The sequence below is a fragment of the Sarcophilus harrisii genome, chromosome 5 (genome assembly GCF_902635505.1).
Source record: "Sarcophilus harrisii chromosome 5, mSarHar1.11, whole genome shotgun sequence".
Lineage (NCBI taxonomy): Eukaryota > Metazoa > Chordata > Mammalia > Dasyuromorphia > Dasyuridae > Sarcophilus > Sarcophilus harrisii.
Window position 1 is genome coordinate 149,380,570 of NC_045430.1, and position 23,175 is coordinate 149,403,744.

A 23,175-nucleotide genomic window follows, 5' to 3' on the forward strand; every position below is an offset into this window, starting at 1 on the left:
CAGTCTCCATAGTTCTTTTTCTGGATGTTTCTAAAATTCTTTGCAGTTCCAAATCTATGATCACTGATACATTCTTCCCCCAGGAATCTTAAGTGGATTTTTAAATAACCCTAGCTTGTTTACTGAAAACAATACTGAAATAAACCAGTGGAATTCATTTCTTAGTATTGCATTCATATCTCCACAAAATGTTACATCTCTTCTGATTTGTCATATTGTGGAGGTGACCCCTAGGTTTATGAAGGTGACTTGTAAGTGAAGCATAAACTCTTTCAGACTGAGGAAGATTTAAAGTATAGTTTGGAAACAGACTTTCTGTCTTCCTAGATCCAATAAGTTTTATTATCATATGGTTCATCGCTTGGCAAATTCTTTGGCCATGGAAACCCAAACTAAAACAAAATAGCTCATAGTGCTCAAATGGCAAAGAAGAGAGGAAAGGATACTGAGAATCACTTCATTTTTATACCACCTATAAACATTAATATTTCTTCTTTTACTCTAAATGTGAGATTCTTATTCAGTAACCAACTTTTCAACATCACATATCTCTTGGCACTATGATAAAAGAAAGACTAAAGAAAGTCAGAGGGATGACTCACAAGCTTTCCTTGAAGAGGAAAATAAGAGTTGGTTTTATCATGTATTCAAAGGCAATAAGACACATTTCATAAGAAATGATCACTTTAAATTTCAATATTCCTGGTAAACATTTTTGCAAAAAGGACAGCACAAAGAAAACCATAGTTTGTGTGTCAATTATCTACTGCTGAGAATAATGAGGTAAAGAAATTCCATGAAGAACTCAAGATCTTCTAAATAAAATCAACAGGCACTTTATTACTTGGTCAATTTTATGCAAAGGTGAATATGATAAGTGAAAAAATATGCTGAAAACATAGTTCAGCAGTAAGAAACAAAATAAGAGGCTGAAGACTTCTAGTCAGTATAAAAATTTCACATTGAAGAAGAAGCTTGTAGTGGAGAGAGTTGGTCTTGGAGTCAGCAACATATAAGCTGCATTTTCACCTCTGACATATATTGGCTGTGTGTACCTGAGCAAATAACTTCTCAGGGCCCTGGAGGTCCTGCAAATAAGAAGCAACAAAGATAGGATCTGAATTTCGGTCTGAGATTTCAATCCCAATCTACTGTTTTCTAAATCAAAGTGGCAATGCAAAGAAGTTGACTTATTGGAATTTCTCTATAATAAGAACAAAAATCACAGGTCCAGTTTTAAAAAAAAAAAAAGCCCCTTAACTTAAGATCATAGAATTATAGATTTAGAGTAGGAAAAAAAACCTTAGAAACCATCTCATGCAACCCTTTCATTTTACAGAAGAAGAAACCCAAAGAGATTATTGACTAAGGTCACACAAGTACAAAGTATTGGAGCGAAACTTAAAGCTATGTCCTCTAGGATCTATATAAACATGAATATTATCTTCAAAAATGTCAAGAAGCACTGATATACCAAGTAACACCATAAAGAATAAGTGATACTTAATATTTTTAAAACAGTTATTTATTTATATCAGTCATTTCCAAATCATGTTCAGACTACCAATTTCTTAGAAAAGACAGATACATATATGAAAATAGAAGAAAAAATATAATATACATACAGGCAAGGCAATTTCATCTAGATTTAGTGGAAAATGCACAAAACAACAATGAGATCACCTATGACTATTTCCTAAAGGAATTCATATATATAAATTGATTGCCACAATAAGGAAACCAAAAGACTCTAGAAACTAATTACCTCAGTCACCAAAGATGTGATCTTCTTGCCAGGTGGAGAAAGATTGCAGACAGTGGTAACAATGGTTTTGGAATATAAACTCATTTATAAGATTTTACCAAGGATAGACTATGCACTCCTTGAAGGTAGGGCAATTTCACTTTTGTCTTTATATTCTCAGTAAGTAGCACAGTGCCTGATACACAGAAGGGAATTAACAATTCTTGCTGACTGACTAGCTGGATAAAATTATCAGCACTACTGCTTCCTAAAACATCTAAAAGCAATAGAGAAAAAAAAAAGTTTATAGAAAGCTTGGCATGAAACCCATCTGAGTTAGAGCATTTAAGTATTTAAGGATGAAACTAAAAGGAAGACAACAGATGAAAAAAGGATACAGATTCCATTCTAACAAATTCTTCTTCATCACTGACCACTATACTATGATTTTTGGGATAGCCCATATAAAGAGGGCTATTGGCTATGACAATCATGAGGGCATTGAGAAATTTTAGGATCCTAGATTCACATCTCAGTGCCCCTCGGGGTCATCTTGTCCAATCACTGCATTTTACAGACATGATTTTAATCAGATGAAATGACTTTATTATCTACTTTGCTGCTGTAACCTAAGGTGGAACTCTCTTCTACTTGAGTTTCAGGTGAAATCTTCCATATATGTTCTCTGCCCCATTAGAATGGGAATACTTTGAGAACAATGACTGTATAATTTTTCATTTGTGTCTCTGCAGTTTAGAAAGGAGCTTTGTACATAGTAGGCTTAAGAAATTCTTTATTCATTCATTCATTTGACAATGAAAACGATGATGAAGAACAAAAAGAAAGAAAAAAAAAAAAAAGAAGAGGAACAGAAAAATTAAGAAATATGACCACAGTCACAAAGGTAGTGAACTAGGTCAAAAACTTCGGTTCTCTGACTCCAAATACAAAACTTGCCAGTCATCTTGACCTATGTCTTGCCACTGGAATCCAAGCAATCTGGAGGAGATAACGAGACCAAAGATATGGCATAGCTTTGCCTCACTTAAATCCAATTCACTTGCGAGTCAGGACATCACTCTCTTGATAGTAACAGTCCTCTGAGAAGGAAGGATGAACAATAGTAGGCAGCAGTTGAATGTCCATAGAGTTTGTCTAATTTTAGGATGTGTGTTTGATGGACAATGGATTGGGCCAAAAATTGACTAAAAGGAAAACCAGTTTAGAAAAACTATGCAAAGCCTTTTCATGACCCTAATCTTCTTCCTGAAACATGCATCTTTTTAACATCAATATTCATCTAATGATGCTACATCAGCCTCAGTAATTAAATATCACATTCTCCCAAAGTTGCAGGTTACCCAAAGGACTAAAAAGAGATAGATGGTATTTATGAATATACTGTAACATGTTACCAACAAAGAAGTGTTTAGGGGGAATAAAAAGGCAATAAGACGCATATGTATGCATAAATATATATATTCATATATGTGTGTGGGGGAGAATGTAAAAGGACAAAATGCTAGATACGAGTGATAAACTAATGAATAATTCATGTATACTTCATTGCTATCTATGTAAACGTCAAGAGGTCTAGTGGAAGGTCACCCAAAAGTTATATGGGATTTACAGAAAGATATGGCCAAGAGGACTGCCTGGTGGATTAACCATGGATGAGTAGCACTCTGCATGAGGAGAGATCAATAAAGCTCCATTAAAGTATATCCAAAATATGTATGATTGGTCATGAAGCAAAAGAAGGGGTAATATGAACACACTCTATGGAAGACATGGAAAGAAAAACCATATGAGATGAGAAAGGAAAGATGCCCTGTTAGAAGCAGCTCAGCACAGACAGATCAGATTCTCAGATCCATTCCAATCCATTTTCAGGTCTAAGTCCAGAAGACAAAACCATACAATTCTCATTACCAATACTACATAACTCTTCATCCACGTATTCCTCCTGCACAGATGTAAAAAGTAAAATAGACTATGTGTATTTATTGTTTTTCTATCTTTTTTTTTAAATGAGGAAGAAATGTCTGTTGATTGAAAAAAGTTATTTTTATTTTTATTTTTGCTTTTTTTTTGCTGAGGCATTTCGGGTTAAGTGACTTGCCTAGGGTCACACAGCTAGGAAGTATTAAGTGTCTGAGGCCAAATTAGAACTCAGCTCCTCCTGACTTTGGGGCTGTACCACCTAGCTGCCCCAAAATTCATTTTTTTAAAAAAAGTAAATCACACAGTTCATAAACTCTTAAAGAATTGGAAGAAATCCTAGAAAGCATCTTTTCCAACTTCTTTCTTATCCTCTTTATAGAATTATTGGCAAGAGTCCAGTCCACCTTCTCTAATCATATTTTTTTTTTGTTAAGTTGTATACGTCTTCCTGACCCCATTTTGGGGGTTTTCCTTGGCAAAGACACTGGAGTAGTTTGCCATTTACTTCTCCAATTCATTTTGTATAGAAGGCAACTGAGGCAAATAGGGCTAAGCAGTTTGCCCAAGGTCACACTGCTAATAAGCCACAGAAACTGGATGTGAATTCAGGAAGATGAGTCTTTCTTTATACTTTCCACTGCCAATCAGCTACTCTTATCTGTGAACAAGAATTCACTTAAAAAGTTCTTCCTTAGCAACAAACTGGGAAAACATTTTTACAGTTAAAGGTTCTGATAAAGGCCTCATTTCCAAAATATATAGAAAATTGACTCTAATTTATAAGAAATCAAGCCATTCTCCAATTGATAAATGGTCAAAGGATATGAACAGACAATTTTCAGATGATGAAATTGAAACTATTACCACTCATATGAAAGAGTGTTCCAAATCACTATTGATCAGAGAAATGCAAATTAAGACAACTCTGAGATACCACTATATACCTGTCAGATTGGCTAAGATGACGGGAAAAAATAATGATGAATGTTGAAGGGGATGTGGGAAAACTGGGACACTAATGCACTGTTGGTGGAACTGTGAACAAATCCAACCATTCTGGAGAGCAATCTGGAATTATGCCCAAAAAGTTATCAAACGGTACATACCCTTTAACCCAGCAGTGCTACTACTGGGCTTATACCCCAAAGAGATACTAAAGAAGGGAAAGGGGACCTGTATGTGCCAAAATGTTTGTGGCAGCCCTGTTTGTAGTGGCTAGAAGCTGGAAAATGAATGGATGCCCATCAATTGGAGAATGGCTGAATAAATTGTGGTATATGAATATTATGGAATATTATTGTTCTATAAGAAATGACCAGCAGGATGAATATAGAGAGGATTGGCAAGACTTACACGAACTGATGCTAAGCGAAATGAGCAGAACCAGGAGATCATTATACACTTCAACAACGATACTGTAGGAAGATGTATTCTGATGGAAGTGGATTTCTTTGACAAAGAGACCTAACTCAGTTTCAATTGATCAATGATGGACAGAAGCAGCTACACCCAAAGAAAGAACACTGGGAAATGAATGTAAACTGTTTATATTTTTGTTTTTCTTCCCGGGTTATTTTTATCTTCTGAATCCAATTCTTCCTGTGCAACAAGAAAACTGTTTGATTCTGCACACATATATTGTATCTAGGATATACTGCGACATATTTAACATATATAGGACTACTTGCCATCTAGGGGAGGGGGTGGAAGGAGAGAGGGGAAAAATTGGAACAGAAGTGAGTGCAAGGGATAATATTGTAAAAAATTACCCTGGCATAGGTTCTGTCAATAAAAAGTTATTATAATTAAAAAAAATATTGGGAAATTATTTTAAGGAATAATCTTTCATGACTGAAGAACATATGACAGAAAATGATTCACTTATTCCTTTTGATAAAGAATATGTTTTAATGATCAACCATGACTCCAAGGCACCAATAATGATGAATAAAACTGGGACACTGATGCACGTTCTGAACGAACCCAACCATTCTGGAGAGCAATCTGGAATTATGCCCAAAAAGTTATCAAACTGTGCATACCCTTTGATCCAACAGTGCTAATACCCCAAGGAGATACTAAAGAAGAGAAAGGGACTTATATGTGACAAAATGTTTGTGGCATTTTGTGGGAATGGATGCCCATCAATTGGAGAATGGTTGGTTAAATTGTGGTATATGAATGTTATGGAATATTATTGTTCAGTAAGAAATGATTAGCAGGATGATTTCAGAAAGGCTTGGAGAGACTTACATGAACTGAGCCTGAGTGAAATGAGCAGGACCAGGAGATCATCATACACTTCAACAAAAATACTGTATGAGGATGTATTCTGATGAAAGTGGATATCTTCCACAAAGAGAAGCTCTAATTCAGTTCTAATTGATCAATGATGGACAGAAGCAGCTACACCCAGAGAAGGAACACTGGGAAATGAGTGTGATCTGTTTGCATTTTTGTTTTTCTTTCCAGGTTATTTTTACCTTCTGAATCCAATTCTTCCTGTTCAACAAGAGAACTGTTTGGTTCTGCACACATATATTGTGTCTAGGATATACTGTAACCTATTTAACATGTCTAAGACTGCCTGCCATCTAAGGGAGGGGATGGAGGGAGGGAAGGGAAAAGTTGGAACAGAAGTGAGTGCAAGGGATAATGTAAAAAATTACCCAGGCATATGTACTGTCAATAAAAAGTTATAATAAAAAAAAGTTCTTCCTTATTTTAAGCATTCTACCTGACACTGGCAAAAAGGACACCTCCTCTGGACTTCCTTTAATCTCTCCTGCTTTCTCCACGCCTTCCTTCTTCCATGTGCTTAGTCTACCAGACGTTTCCTAGACGGTGGAAATTGGAATCATTTAAGACATCTTTTGGGGAAATAACATCCTACAAATCCTGATTATCGACTGCTTCCCTATGCAAGTTCCAGACAAAAGATTCAAATGATTGCTTCAATCCTTTTCACAGGAAAGACAAAGTCTGTGGCTTTGGAAAACGTTTGTATAGAGCCAATCACCTTACGAATGTTTCCTTTTATCCTCACAATTCTAGGAGGCGCGTGTTATTGTCATGTTCTTTTTTAGGAAAAGCCGACAGGTTAAGTGACGAGGCTGGTAAGAGTCTGGGGTCACCTTTGAACTCGGGCTTTCCCCAAGGGGCAGCAAGCATCCCGATGGATGGAGCCAACAGGCCCTTTCCCTAAGCTTTTTTTCCTAGCTGCTCAAAAACCGTTCAGTGAGTCACCACCTCACCGCACAGACGGAGCAACACCGTTTCCCCGTCACTCAGCCACCCGCTTTTTTGGCAAGTAGAATTTCGCCAGGAAACGTCCAGCAGGAGACTGACTGACTGACTAACTAAGCGCACGGAAGAAGGAAGGAGAAAGTGCGGAGGAGGCGGGGAAGGCACGCACGCTGCCAAGCACAGAGAAGGGGCGGGGAGGGCAGGCCCAAGGCCGGGATGGAAGCCGGAGGAGGGCCGAGGCGGGGTCGGGAGAATGAAGCAGCCGGGGCGCTGGGGATGACTCAGGCCACGCTCCCGGGGACAGAATAGGTAATGGAGGCGAGTAGAGCCTAAGATTCCGATTTAGAGCCGGGGCCGCGCGTAATGCCTACTCACCAGCGGGCGCGGGGCTCTGGGCCCCGGGGCTCCGGCCCGAGGGCGGGCTACCGGAGAGAGAATCGGGAAGCGCGCCGTGGGAGGCCGAAACGCTTCCTGGGACCTCGGGGAGGAACGGCGAAGCAGAAACGCAGCACCAGGCGCCCGAGGCCGCGGGACATCGGGGACCCCGGCCGCCGCGGCTGCCCCGTCTCTGCCGCCCTTCCCGAGGCCGGAGCTCGCACACGTGCGGCGGCGCAGACGCCGCGCCGGGGCCCAGCCCAGCAGGGGGCGGGCGGAGCCCCGCGCCGCCGCCACGTCCCTTCCCGCCGGCCGCTGGTCCGTCAGCTCCGGCCCACTCCGGCTTCCCGTCCCGGGGCTTTGCGCGGGCCCCGAGCCCTCGGCGGACCCGATCCCGCGAGAGCGTGGCCTTGTGCGAGGCCGGGTGAAGCGTCCCCCTCCCCGGTAAAGCAAACCCGCCAGAGAGCGCCGGCGACGTTCTTGCGAGCAAGCCTCAAGCCCGTATTAATGCCCCGGGCTCAGCGTTATCATCGTAATTACTCTCGGCTGTACCGATGCCTTTGCTTTGCACACGTCTACAGGTGACGCCCACTTCCCGAGTCTCCGCTCCTTACTACGCCTTATACCGAGATCAATGGAATAAGCTCGGACAATTTCTCAGGGACGTAAGCGTAATACTGACTGACTGACCCATATAGAGGCCTGTGAAGATGCTCGTGTGTGTGTGTGTGTGTGTGTGTCTGAGCTTAATTTTAGTGGGGAGTGGAACAGAAAGAGGGAAAAAATTAAGTAAAAAGGGCAAAGCCGAGAAAAAAAGGAAACTTACAAAGAACAAAGATGGACAGTTTGGAACTTAATGTGTTGTGTTTTTTTATATAGGCTTTCTTGGAAATGGACAGTTATTGCTTTATATTTTGAATCCTCTCATGTTGAAGACAGGGCAACTAATTAAAATTAAGTGTTTTTTAATTAATTTGGTTTTTTGGGGATTTTTTTGCTTTTTTTATCCTATAGGAGGAAGGTTCACAACTGCAATTTTCCTAAGACTAAATGGAGGGGGACCATCATATTCTTCCTAGGATTATTGTTGATTTATAGTGAATGTCACAATGAGATGATTGCAGTATATTTGGAGCCAAAAGGAACTGAAATCAAGTTTTGGCTATATGTTACTTAACCTGTGTGATTCTTAAATCACAAGTTATCTAAAATTAGGAGACTGGATTATATGCTAAGGTCCTTTAAAACTCAATCTATAAAAACTGAGGGGAGCAGACAAAAAGCAACTGAAAATTATAGTCAAGGCAGCAATCTTACAAAACTAATGGTGTCGTTGCACTTTTAGGTATTACTATTTAAATCTATAAATTAAAAGGCAAAGAGTTTTAGATTCATGGGGTGGTATTCTTTGCTACTTACTACAGCTTTTATCAGTGATAACTGATTTGTGATCCATCGCTAGTAATAATAATAGCACATTAAGATTTGCAAAGTGCTATCCATAGGTTACTGAATCCTCACCACAACCTTCCTGGATCCTCATCATAATCTTGTGAGGTAAGTGTTATTACCATCTCCATCTTACAGGTAAAGAAATTGAGAATGAGAAAGGTAAAATGACTTGTTTGACAGGATTCCAATTTAGATCAGCCTGATTCTAGATCCAGTGTTCTCTATCTACTATGTCAAATCTATTTGATTCATACAATTTGAAATAAATATAAATGTTGTATATAATGCTCTATAAAAATTATATTATTGGTTTTTTTTGTTTTATTTAATAGCCTTTTATTTACAGGATATATGCATGGGTAACTTTACAGCATTAACAATTGCCAAACCTCTTGTTGCAATTTTTCACCTCTTACCCCCCCCACTCTCTCCCCCAGATGGCAGGATGACCAGTAGATGTTAAATATATTAAAATATAAATTAGATACACAATAAGTATACATGACCAAACCGTTATTTTGCTGTACAAAAAGAATCAGACTCTGAAATATTGTACAATTAGCTTGTGAAGGAAATCAAAAATGCAGGTGGGCATAAATATAGGGATTGGGAATTCAATGTAATGGTTTTTAGTCATCTCCCAGAGTTCTTTCTCTGGGCGTAGCTGGTTCAGTTCATTACTGCTCCGTTGGAAATGATTTGGTTGATGTTATTGTTTAGTACTATTGTCATCATCATCACCACTACCACTATTACTCCTCTTTTTTAAAAACTTTTTTTTAATTTTAAATTTTTTAGGTTATACATACATACACATACACACACACACACACACACATATATATATATATATATTTTTTTTTTTTTTTACTTATTTCCACATGAGTCATATTGAGAGAGAAAAATTAGAACAAAAGGGAAAAACTCTGAGGAAGGGAAAAAACAAAGGGAAAAAAAGGTGAAAACAGTGTGCTTCCCACTGCATTCAGCCTCCACAATTTTCCCTCTCGATGTGGATGGGATTTTCTATACAAAATTTATTGGAATTGTCTTGGATCACTAAATCGGTGAGAAGAGCTAAGTTGATCATCATATCATAGTTGATCATCACATAATCTTGCTGTTACGGTGTATAATGTTTCCCTGCTTCACTTTATCGGTATTACTACTCTTCAGAGGCATCTCTACTCCAAATTTAGTACTCCAAAAGGATAGAGCCTTCCAAGCTCCTATTGTTCTGATTAGCTACAGTATACACTGCACCTTGACCCCTACATAGTGATGTCATTTCGACCTGCCAGCATGAAGGACAACCACCAACCAAATGCTACTACCACTATTACCCGCAATCCTAGGGAGTTGAAATCATCAGGACCACGATAAGTTCAGATACCAGGACAAAAATGCAAGTCAGACGCTGGATGCTCATAAGTGCTGCAGCACTACCTCCGGCCAGGCGATGGTGCTAGAGGCCAGTTTTCTACAGCGAGGGAAAACGAGAAATCTGTCCCTCTGGGAACGAGAGGAAGAAATCAGCGAGTCGCGGAGAGGAAGTGGCGTTGGCAGCCACCTGGGCATCCTCCGGGGTGAAACGCCCGTCTCTGCCTCAGCGAGTCCGGCCGTGGAGGGGCTCCCTCGGCTGATCGCGCGGGCTGCTCCCTGCTGGCGGGCTGCGCATGCAGTGGAGAAGACGGAGAGCATCAGGCGGCCGGAGCTAAGCTGAGGTCAGGGGAGCATGAGGGAGAACACGGCCAGGATCTAGGGATGGGATCTCCCCTCCCCCTGCCCTCCATAAAGGAAAGAAGCCCGAGAGAAGCGTGCAGGCGGCTTGCACCCAGGAGGCTGAGGGGTGCAGCGTCCTGAGTTCGAGTCCCGGCTGTGCCACTTATCTACGCGTCCCGCGGCAAGTCACTTAATGTCCCTCAACTGCAGTTTTCCAGTCTGCAAAATCAAGGGGGAGGGGAGTGTTTCCAGGGGTCCAGAGAACATCCGTCCATAAATTAATAGGGAAATCCATGAATTCTGGTGAAGCCTACTACTTATATTGAATTTTTAAAAATTGTGATAACTATTGTTAATCACTTTTTTACGCATTTACCAAAAAAAAAAAAAAGTAGGGGTCTATAAGCTTTACCACGCTGCCCTAGGGGGTCCAGTCAGTTGCTGTACGAAAGGCAGGGGTACAAAACGATTTTTAAAAAGGCTGTTCCCGGTCATGGGGGATCGGGGCGGGAGACTATGTGCAAACTGCTTTGCACAAATAAGATAATTTTTTTAAAAAATTAAAGTAACAAAAACAATCAATATAGAATAAATTGGAGATAGATCAACATATCAATAAATAATTCTTAAGGGAAGGAAGACACTAAGATTAAAGAGAATTGGGAAAGGTTTTTGCAGCAAGTAGTACTTTAAATGAAACATGAAGGAAGCCAGGAAAGCTAGGAGGCTGTGAAGAGGAAGAAAGTTCCAAGTATAGGATGAGAGCCAGTGAAAATGCTAGCAGCTTGGAAATGGAGTGTTGGGTGTGAGAAGAGCAAGAAAAGCACTGTGTTATTTGTGGCGGAGTATAATGGAGGGTAGCAGGTAAAAGAATGATGAAAAGGAACGAAGGATTCAAGTGTAACTGATGATTTTATATTTAATTCTGCATGTCCTAGGAAGCTGCCGGAATTGATTGAAGGAGGGGAAAAGGAGTTGCCATATGCTTTAGAAAGATCATTTTGACAGTTGAGTACAGGTTGAACTGAAGTGGAGATATACTAGGCAGGACACCAATTAGAAAAAGACTATTGCAATAATTAAGTTCAGGAAAGGAAGAAAAAAATCAATGATTTCCAAAATTAACCTATCAGTCTGGTGATGGTATTTTTACCATATGTTTTTTTGTTTATGATAAATCTTTATTGCCCACTTATGGTTTATTTTTTGTGTTTGTTTTTCTTCTTCTTTTTTTTTTTTTTGAGGTAATTGGGGGTGAGTTGCCCAGTGTCACACAGCTAATAAGTCTAATAATAATGTCTAAGGTGGGATTTGAACTCAGTTCTTTATAACTTCAGGGTTGTCCACTGTGCCATCTAGCTTCCCACCAGGTATAATTTAGTAGTTAAATCTTAGAGAATTGTTTGAAGCACATAGAAGTTAGGGGCTTTAGAGTGCATTCCAAGTTTACTACTTCACAAGTCCAGGCTGTGTCTTTTCTGTATACTACTTTGTTTGTTTTTTGATAGTTTTTTATTTACAAGATAATATGCATGGATAATTTTTCAGCATTGACAGTTGCAAAAACTTTTGTTCCAATTTTCCCCCTCCTTCCCTCCACCTCCTTCCCCAGATGGCAGGTAGACCAATACATGTTAAATATGTTGAAGTATATGTTAAATACAATATATGTATACATGTCCATACAATTATTTTGCTGCACAAGAAAAATCGGACTTTGAAGTAGTGTACCATTAATCTGTGAAGGAAATAAAAAATGCAGGCGGACAAAAATAGAGGGATTGGAAATTCTATGTAGTGGTTCACACTCATTTCCCTGAGTTTTTTCGTTGGGTGTAGCTGATTCAATTCATTACTGGTCAATTGGAACTGATTTGTTTCATCTCGTTGTTGAAGAGGGCCATGTCCATCGGAATTGATCATCTGTATACTAGTTTTAAAAGACCCACCTATATAAGTATCCTTAAAAATGTTTTGCACAATTTTACATATGCCTTTTTAAAGGGGGGTGATGGTGTGAAGAAGGGAAAAAATTTGGAACTCAAAGTTTTAAAAACAAATATAAAAAAATTGTTTTATATGTAACTGGGGAAAATAAAGTAGTTGGTTATCATCCTCCACTGTCTTCTCCTTTATTTTAATCTCTTATAAAAAGGAGGGAAGAGAAGAAGCATTTATAGAGTGCCTATTGTATGTCAGGTATGGTGCTAAGTGCTTTTTAAAAACGACAGCAAATATCTCATTTGATCCTCACAAGTTATCCTCATTTTAATCCCCATTTTACAATTAAGGAAACTGAAGTAAGCAGACTTTAGGGGACTTGTCTAATGTGATATAGGTAGTGTCTGAAGTCAGATTTTTGAACTCAGGTCTTCCTGACTCCAGACCCAGCCTGCCCCATCTAGTGTGCTTCCAACTTGCCTCCTGATGATAATGATAGCTCTCCTTACCAAAACCCTTACTTATAGCCCTTACCAAGGCCAACCCCTCTATAAGTACCCTTGATTCTCCTCTTTTGTGTACCTTCTGGTAGATTGCCTCTGCAATCCAATTCCCTCTGATTCTTATTTTCAATTTCTCATCCTCTACTGCCTCTTTTCTGGGCTGCCTAAAACAAACATTTCTAGGTTTTCACCATCCTCAAAAAACTTGACCTCACCATTTCCTCAAGATGTTATCTTGTTTTTTTTTGTTGTTGTTGTTGTTTGCTTGTTTGTTTGTTTTTTTTCTTTCTCATTTGTTTTCCTTTTGATCTGATTTCTGATTTTCATGGTAAAGGTGGAGATATGTTTAGAGGAATTGCACTAAGACCAGACCTATATTGGATTGTTTGTTGTTTTGGGGAGGAGGTCTGGGAGAAGGGAGGGAGAAAAACAGGGTTTTGCAGGGGTAAGTGTTGAGAACTATCTTTGCATGTTTTTAAAAAAGAAGAGCTCTCATTAAGATAATCACGGAAACAAAGTTATTGTCTTGTATCTTTTCCTTTTGGACAATCAAGCTAGAAAAAACTATTTCTGTCCCTTGCCTCTGCTTTCTCTCTTCTCAGCTTCTCAGCCACAGAAGTGTGGCTTCTCCCTCCAGAGTGATTTGATAGTTGCCAAATTCAGTGGCTTATTTTCAGTCCTCATTCTGTTTGATGTCTCAGTGTTGTTTAATACTATTATCGCTTCGCTTTCCTTCCTGGATCCTCTCTCCCCTCCTGGTTTTCATGGCCTCCTCTGGTATATCCTTCTATCTGTCTGACCACTCCTTGGTTTCTTATACTGAATCTTCATTTTTAGCTTTCCCATCCCAAACCTGCCTTTGCCTCTATTCTAAGCCTTCTTCTCTCCTTTAAGGACTTTCCTTTTAGATTTCCCTAATGGAATCTCAAACTCAGCTTGTTCAAAACAGAACTTTCTGATTGACTCAAGATCCCCACTCCTCAACCCAATGTCAAACTTACTCCACTTCCTAATCTGAATATTTCAGTCAAGGGTCCTCTCATCCTTCTACTCATTCCAGGTGCACATCCTCATACTTTTCACTGTCACATCCAATTAGTTGCTGTGTCTCGTTGCTTCTCTCTTCCTAACAGTCCTATCTGTCCAGTTCTCTCCACTCCTCTGGCTTCCACTCTAGTTTGAGCACTAATCCCCTATTGCTTGAAGTATTGCAGTAGCTTCCTCATTGGCCTCTCAGGCTCTACTCTTTCTTCTCTATTCTGTCTCTCATAGATCTTACCAAAATGATATATTTCCTGAAGCATAGCCCTCCACTATTCAGGAAGCTCTTATCATTTCTTCCTTATTGCATATAGTAAAAAATACAAAGTCCTCCATTTTGCATTTGAAACTTTTTATAAACTGACTATAGACTTTTGTTTCAAGCTTGTTCCACAATCCTCCCCTCTTGTACACTGTCTTCCAGCCAAACAGACTTACAGTTTTGCATAGACAGCATTCCATTGGTTTTTGTGCTTTTTCATAGACTGTCCCTTATGCTTGTAACACTTCCCCTTCATCTCCTCTGACTCATTAGAGATTATTGTCCATAGATTTAGAACCTGAAGGATCCTTAGAGATCAAGTCTAATCCCTTCATTTTCCAGATGAGGAAACTGGGACACTGATAAATTAAATGACTTGCCTGGAATCAAACAGCTACTAAGTGTCAGAAATAAAATTTTAGTTCTGATATTCCTGACTCTGGTGGTGTTCACTATCTTCTCCATCACTTACTTAGCTGCTCCTGCTTCTTTTCAAAGCTCAACTTAAGTATCACCACCAATATGAAACTTTTTCTGATCTAACTGTTGGTACTCTCAGCTATTGGAAATTATTTTGTATTTATTTGTACACACATTTAAATATTTTACATATGTTGTACATGATGATATCCCTTAGTAGTAGGCAAATTCTTTAAGAATAAAGTCTATTCATGTGGAGGAGGAAGAAATTTGCGACCAAAGATGAACTAGAGACCATTATTGATCACAAAATAGAAAATTTTGATTACATCAAATTACAAAGCCTTTGTACAAACAAAACTAATGCAAACAAGATTAGAAGGGAAGCAACAAACTGGGAAAATATCTTCACAGTTAAAGATTCTGATAAAGGCCTCATTTCCAAAATATATAGAAAATTGACTCTAATTTATAAGAAATCAAGCCATTCTCCAATTGATAAATGGTCAAAGGATATGAACAGACAATTTTCAGATGATGAAATTGAAACTATTACCACTCATATGAAAGTGTTCCAAATCACTATTAATCAGAGAAATGCAAATTAAGACAACTCTGAGATACCACTATACACCTGTCAGATTGGCTAAGATGACAGAAAAAAATAATGATGAATGTTGGAAGAGATGCAGGAAAACTGGGACACGGATGCCTTGTTGGTGGAGTTGTGAACGAATCCAACCATTCTGGAGAGCAATCTGGAATTATGCCCAAAAAGTTATCAAACTGTGCATACCTTTTGACCCAGCAGTGCTACTATTGGGCTTATACCCCAAAGAGATACTAAAGAAGGGAAAGGGACCTGTATGTGCCAAAATGTTTGTGACAGCCCTGTTTGTAGTGGCTAGAAACTGGAAAATGAATGGATGCCCATCAATTGGAGAATGGTTGGGTAAATTGTGGTATATGAATGTTATGGAATATTATTGTTCTGTAAGAAACGACCAGCAGGATGAATACAGAGAGGCTTGGAGAGACTTACATAAACTGATGCTAAGTGAAATGAGCAGAACCAGGAGATCATTATACACTTCAACAACGATACTGTATGAAGATGTAATTCTGATGGAAGTGGATTTCTTTGACAAAGAGACCTAATTCTGTTTCAGTTGATCAATGATGGACAGAATCAGCTACACCCAAAGAAAGAACACTGGGAGATGAATGTAAACTGTTTGCATTTTTGTTTTTCTTCCCGGGTTATTTTTACCTTCTGAATCCAATCCTCCCTGTGCAACAAGAGAACTGTTTGGTTCTGCACACATATATTGTATCTAGGATATACTGTGACATATTTAACATATATAGGACTGCTTGCCATCTAGGGGAGGACGTGGAGGGAGAGAGGGGAAAAATCGGAACAGAAGTGAGTGCAAGGGATAATGTTGTAAAAAATTACCCTGGCATGGGTTCTGTCAATAAAAAGTTATTATAATTAAAAAAAAAAAGAATAAAGTCTATTTTTTCCTTTGTATCTTCAGAACCAGGCATATATTTGCAGAGTAATAAATGTTTGTGGATTGTTTGAGTGATTCTATTGTGTTTTCTTATGTATGTTCTGTAGCATAAAGTTGTCATCGAGTGAATATTGTAATTTTTTGATTTACAATAAAAAAAAATTTCAGGTGACCTAAGAATGGCAGTTGTTGTTAGAAAAGAACCAACCAACCACGATGTAGATGTCTGTGATATTCCTTCCTACGTTTCTGAATATATAGAAAAGGAAGTTGGAAATGATCTTAAATCTTTAAAGAAACTTGAAAAACTCATAGAAGAGCTGACAGAAAATAAAGCACAATTAGAAGAACAGGTAAATATTAAAACATGTTTTTGTTGAAGTATAGAATTGATGAGTTCATTGCAATTTTTGTATAGAGTGAGCTAAAGATAGAAAAAAACTGGCATTTTGGTTTCGGGATCAGGAGAGTTAGGTAATGGTTGTATAACTCTTGCATTTTAAGGACCCACCACTTATTATGTATTATGCAAAATAAAAGACAAAATTCCTACTTGAATGGCATAATATAATTGGAAAAATGATGTTGGTAATGGCATTTATTAGAATTATTTTAAAGTGCTTTTATAATTAATTATATTATTGTCCCTTTTGCAAAGATTAAGAGATTTTCTTTTATGACTACCAAATTAGTTAAAAATAACATGTTCATATTCTTTCTGTGAACAATGCATATTCTTTCTAATGTACTATTGCCTATTAAATGTATTTTTACTTGCAAAATAGATGCAAGATTATCATTCTTAATCTTTATATTTCCATAATATGGAAATCTTTAGTAAAGTTTTCAAAAGTTAATTCTTATTTTAATATAAGTTCATTTGTAATATATAAATCTAATTGTTTTTCAAATGGAAATAAAGCCCCTCTTCTACTCTTATCTGCATGACCTTGAGAAAACAAATGGACCCAGTTTCTCATCTGTAACATGAAGAGTTAGACTAAAGTATTCCTTACCAGTTCTCAATCCATAATTCTAAAAACCATTAACTCAGAGGGCCATTCTAAATATAGGAAGAACTTTTCTTTTTGTAGAAGTTTTACAGTTTGCAGCCAGGGATGGCAAAACCAAAACGGTGCCTTTTCTTTTCCCCTTTCTGTCTTGTTGAAGTTAGTAGGAGAAAGGGGGTTACACAAGCAATGTAGTGATGTGCAGCAGCACCTTTTTACTGATTTTCCTCTAGTCCTCTTTTATTCCCACATTTTGTATATAAACAAACTACAGTTCAGAATGGGTTGTGTTACTGGTTCTATATCACACAGAGAATTTACTTGAGTCTCACAATCCCTACATACAGGGCTTTCTCTAGAACCCCAAACTCTGTCCTTGTTCTATTTTTGGACAGCCACAGTTAAAGGGAAATGCTTCATAATGTTAAAGGTTAAAATATTAACATGATAAGATGTTTTAGATATGATAAAATCTGAGTAAAAGTTTGAAATTGAGTTTGGTATATATGGGTTATTTTTGTTTTCTAGCTCAGTATCATGTTATAATTTGAAATTGTATTATATTTTATACAATAACAAAGAACTTAAAATATTTTGGATGTAAAAGTAAGATTACGGATATTTTGGCATTAATCTCTATTTTTGCAAAAAATTTTTTGGTGTGGTCAGGTGCTTACAATTTCATCAGAAGTCCCTAAAAGAATTCAGAATGCCTTAAAAAATGCTGAAGATTCAAAGAAATTTCTTAGTCGGCTTCTAGAAAAAGAAACTCTTCTCTTTAGTTCAATCAACAACCATTTGTTGACAGCACAGCCATGGATGGATGATCTTGGAGTATCGATTGGCCAAATAGAAGAGACTGAGCGGCATCTTGCCTATCTAAAATGGATTTCACAAATAGAGGACCTAAGGTAAGATATGCTTTGTTTATTATACCCTTAATTTATTATTTCATTGGGAACTTCTATCTTGAACAGGATATTGGTAACATTAAACAGGCTAATTAGATGATAAAAACTTGATTCTTTTGGTTGTCATAAAAATAACATAATTTTTTCATGCATTGTAAATGAATGCAAGCTTTTTTCTTGGGAACTTTATTTCCATTTGGAAGAGAATTAAATTTAAATATTACAAATTATCTGATATGGAAAATTTTCCTTCATTGGGCATTTATTAAGGGCATGCTATAGTATGTACTAAGTGCTAGTGATGCAAAAGCAAAAATGTCCCTTCCCTGAAAGCCTTTACATTCTAATGTGGAAACAACATGCACTCGTCTAGATAGATATAGAAATAATACAAATCTAACACAGGATAACCAGGTAGATTGTAGGAGGCAAGACCCCAGCAGAGAAAGGACCCAAGAAAGACCTCATTTAGAAGTTATCATTTGAACTGAATCTTGAAGGAAGCATAAGAATTCTTGAGGTAGAAGCAAGGAAAAAGTTTATATTGAAGCATGATGGAGATACAAAGGCATGGAGATGGGAGATGGAGTGCTAAGGAATGACCAGTAGGCCAGTGTGCTAGAATGGGAAGTCATAGTATGTTGTAAGAACTTTAGAGAGCTAAGAAGGGGCCAAATTGGGAAGAGTTTTAAATACCAAAAATCCTAGAGATTATAAGGAAACTTTGTTGTTGTTCAGTTGTTTCAGTCGTGTCTGACTTTTTGTGACCCTGTTTAAGGTTTTCTTGGCAAAGACACTGGAAGGGTTTGCCATTTCCTTCCCTAGGTCATTTTATAGATAAGGAAACTGAGGCAAAAAGGGTTAAATGGCTTTCCTAGAGTCACACAGCTAGTAAGTGTCTAAGACCAGATTTGAACTTAGATCCTCCTGACTTCATGCATGTCACTCTAACCACTGTATAACCTACTTGCCATATAGGAAGCTACTGGAGTTCATTCAGTAGGGGAGTGACATGATTTTACATATGCTTCAGAAAAATCACTTTTGGAAATTGTATGGAGGATGGATTTTTTAAAAGGGAGAAACTTGAAATAGTGAAATTGATTAGGAGGCTATTGTAATTGTCCAGCAAAAGGTAATGAGGGTGAAAATACTATATTGTGATCCCTATTCAGTCTCCAGAGTCCTCTCTTTGGATGTAGATGGCTCTTTCCATCACAAATCTATTAGAATTGCCCTGAATCACCTCATTGTTGAAAAGAGCCAGATCCATATCAGTTGATCATCACACAATCTTGTTCCTATGTAAAATGTTTTCGTGGTTCCACTCACTTCACTCAGCATCAGTTCATGTAAATCTCTCCAAGTCTTTCTGAAATTAGCTTGCTGACAGTTCCTTATAAAACAATAATATTCCATTACATTCATATGCCATAAGTTATTCAGTTATTCCCCAACATCCACTCAATTTCCATTCTTTTACCACCACAGAAAGGGCTACTACAAACATTTTTGCTCATGTGAATCCTTTTCCCTTTTTTATGATCTCTTTGGGATATAGACCCAGTAGTAATACTACTGAATCAAAAGATATGCACAATTTGATAGCCCTTTGGACATAGTTCCAAATTGCTTTCCAGAGCACTTAGATCAATTCACAACTCTACCAACAAAGTATTAGTATCCCAGTTTTTCTCTCCAATAGTTTTCATTATCTTTTCCTGTCAGTTTAGCCAATCTGAGAGATATAAAGTTGTCTTAATTTGCATTTCTCTAATCAATATACTTTAGAAGGATTATCTTGGAGACTGCATGTGGATCAAAGGATAATATTTTCACCTTGTTATTTTTGTTTGATTGCTTGGATTATTTTTTTCCTTTCTCTTTTTTTTTTACTTTTAATCTGATTTTTCTTGTGAAGCATGATGAGAATGGAAATATGTTTAGAAATTTACACATGTTTTACCTATATTGGATTACTTTCTATCTTGGGGAGGGGCAGGAGAGAGAGAAGGAGAAAAATTTGGAACAAAAGCTTTTGCAAAGATGAATGTTGAAAACCATTTTTGTATGTCTTTTGAAAAATAAAATACCATATGTATAGAAGAATTGCACATGTTTAACATAATGGATAGCTTGCCATCTAGAGGGATGTAGGGAAAGGAAGAGAAAAAAAATTGGAACACAAGGTTTTGTAGGGGTGAATGTTGAAAACTATGTATGTTTTGAAAATTAAAAAAACTTAAAAAAAAGAAAAGACTTTTGTGGAAGTAACAATAACAAGATTTGGCAGTTAATTATATATGTGGAGTGAAAGCATAAAGTCAAGGCTAGCATTAAGATTGTAAATCTGGAAAGGTAGTGATGTCCTCAGCAGAATTAGGGATGTTTGAGAGAAAAGTGAATTTCAGGGTTAGATGAGTTCTATTTTGGACATTTTGGATTTGAAATGCCTGAAGGGACAATAGACATTTGATGGTGTGGAGTGGAGTTCTATAGAAAGATAAGAGCTAAATGTATAGCTATGAGAATCATTTGCAAAGATAATTAAGTCCAAAGTTGATAAAGAGAGTGTAGAAAGAGTAAAAGACACAATACAGTGCCAGAGCTTTTGGGCAGGCTTGTAATTAGGTGGTATGCTATGGAATCAGAGGAAACTTGGGAATGACAGAGAAAAGACTATCCAGAAAGAGAGCAGATAGTCATAACTATTAAATGGTGAAGAGAAATCAGGAAGGATTAAGAAAAACTATGCGATTTGGTAATTTGATCATTGGTAATTTAGGAAAGAGCAGTTTTGGTTCAAAAGCCAGATTGCAAAAGGCTTAGCAGGGGTCCTCAAACTACGGCCCACAGGCCTGATGCGACAGCTGAGGATATTTAACCCCCTCACCCAGAGCTAATGAAGTTTCTTTGTTTAAAGGCCCACAAAAGAAAGTTTTTGTTTTTACTGTAGTCCATCCCTCCAATAGTCTGAGGGACAGTGAACTGGCCCCCTGTTTAAAAAGTTTGAGGACCCCTGGTTAGGGTAAGAGGGAGATATGATTGTACATATGCCTTAGAAAAAAATCCCTTCTTTCTGGGGAAGTGGAAGCAGCTACTTTAGACACTTTTTCAGGGATCTGGGTTTTCTTTTTTCTAAGCAAACAGTGCTCAGTAATTAATTAAAACCTTTAATTTGTGATGATCTATTACAATGTATTTTTAGAAGTGGTTGATTAAAATGGAAATTAGAATGGTTTGTTTGAAATAAACACTAATTATAGCTGTGCATCAAGCACATGTATATTCTATGTTTAAAAGTATCTTCTGAATTTTGGTACAATGTATAGAAGAATAAAGATAGAAATTTTTGATTGACTATGTCATCTACCCAGGTCTTAGTGAGTGAATTGTTTGATTTGAGACCTATTACATGCTGCAGACAATGTTTTAATTCAGTTTTCTTGATCCTTTACCTTTTTCAACCTTGTCTTCCGCCCTGTCCTTGTCTGCTGCAATTGCATCAGATCAATTAACGCTGCTTATACAGTTGCCAGGAGAATTGTAATGTCTGGAAGGCTAAAGAAAAAGAAATCATCAAAGAGAAAAAACCCCAGCTTTTCACATGTAATAAAGTAAAGTATACATTTTGTTTCGACTGAAAGGCTGTGTCAATGACTAAATTGCTCATGTTTCTCAAAAAAGAAGTTTATTTTATATAATATCAATCAACAAGCATGAATTAAAGTACCTACAATGTGTCTAGCACCATCTTATTCTCTAGATATATAACTACAAAGAATGAAACAATCCCTACTCACAAGGAAGTAACATTTTGATAGGGCCCACAGCAAGAAACATGCAGCACAAATAAAGTAGTTAAATATAGAATTGGTTTGGGGAAGGACACGTATTTGGGGGAATCAAAGGCTTCATGCAGAAAATAATATTTGGTCTCTGTCGTAAGGGAAGTGAGAGGCCTCTGTGAGGCAAGAGGAAGGTAGGAGTGTTTTATCATTGATACTTTAGAATCATCAATGGTCATAAATAAAGTTTTAAAAGTTTTTTGTCTTTACAATGTTGTTATTGATAAATCGTTCTCCTGGTTCTGCCCATGTTATTGTTATCAGTTTATAAAAGACTTCAAAACAGTGTTATGAAATTAATAATATAAATTTTTTCTTCAGCTTCTGCTTATTTCACTCTGCATCAGTTCACTTAATTCATAAATATTTTTATACATATAATACTTTTCCCCATTTTTTTGATGTCTTGGGTATAGGCTTAGCAGTGGTATGGCTAGGTCAGAGGGCACATACTATTTAGTAACTTTTTGTATATAATTCTTGTGATTCCAGAAGACTCAATAATATAAACTGAATTTTGATATTACATTCTTTTTAATTAATAGAGAATTCATTTATTTTAAACTTGAGAATTTGAATTCAATAACAGATTGTATTGAATTTATGATTATCCTTGTGTCTCTGTTAGGTCCTCTTCTTTCTCACTTTTTTTTTTTTTTTGTTGTTGTTATTCTTGAGACACATAATCCTTTTTGCCTACATATGAATTTTATCATTTTTTTCTAGTTCTACAAAATAATCCTTTTATAGTTTGATTGCTATGAGAGTGAATAAGTAAATTGCTTTAAGTAGTATTGACTGGTTTTACCCATGAGAAATTAATGTTTCAATTTTAATTTTAATTCAGTTTTCTTAATCCTTTACCTTTTGCAACCCTATCCTCCACCTTGTCTTTGGTATTTATTGTTGTCTGCTGCAATTACATCAGATCAATTAGCAGAATTTAGATAATCTCAGTTAAAATAATTTGAACAATAGATAGGAATGAGATGTTTTGGAACCCTAATTAATTTGGGGACTAAGCAGCAGTTGCCTGGAAATCTCACTTAACTGGAATACTATAACAATAACAATCCAAATAAGTAGAGTAACAGAGCTGTTATTGTAGAATCATGCTATACAGTTATAAAGTTAGAGCTGAAAAGAAGCTTGTAGGTAATCTAGTACAACTTCATGGTTTAACAGATGAAGAAATGGTGTCCTGAAGAGGTTGTGACTTGCCCAAGATCTCACAAGTAG

General features: G+C 37.3%; 2 protein-coding genes across 10 annotated transcripts in view; one reads left to right on the forward strand and one right to left on the reverse strand.

Annotated features, from left to right (window-relative positions):
- Positions 1-7,392, reverse strand: part of PUS7 (pseudouridine synthase 7) — a 48,702-nt gene extending 41,310 nt beyond the window's left edge. For 2 of the 4 annotated variants that reach the window (XM_031938744.1, XM_031938747.1), the window contains exon 1: positions 7,310-7,392. The gene's annotated coding sequence lies outside the window, so the exon portion shown is untranslated. Of the gene's footprint in view, positions 1-6,425; positions 6,526-6,707; positions 7,234-7,309 lie in introns of those variants that run through there. The other 2 variants (XM_031938745.1, XM_031938746.1) reach the window with 2 other exon arrangements.
- RINT1 (RAD50 interactor 1) overlaps positions 7,158-23,175 on the forward strand; it is a 36,467-nt gene continuing 20,449 nt past the window's right edge. Inside the window, exons 1-3 of one of the 6 annotated variants that reach the window (XM_031938741.1) lie at positions 7,158-7,243; positions 16,336-16,520; positions 17,847-18,088. In XM_031938741.1, the coding sequence (XP_031794601.1) occupies positions 16,347-16,520; positions 17,847-18,088 (416 nt within the window). In that variant the 5' untranslated portion in view covers positions 7,158-7,243; positions 16,336-16,346. Of the gene's footprint in view, positions 7,244-7,806; positions 7,891-8,781; positions 8,867-10,325; positions 10,665-16,335; positions 16,521-17,846; positions 18,089-23,175 lie in introns of those variants that run through there. The other 5 variants (XM_031938742.1, XM_031938738.1, XM_031938737.1 and 2 more) reach the window with 5 other exon arrangements.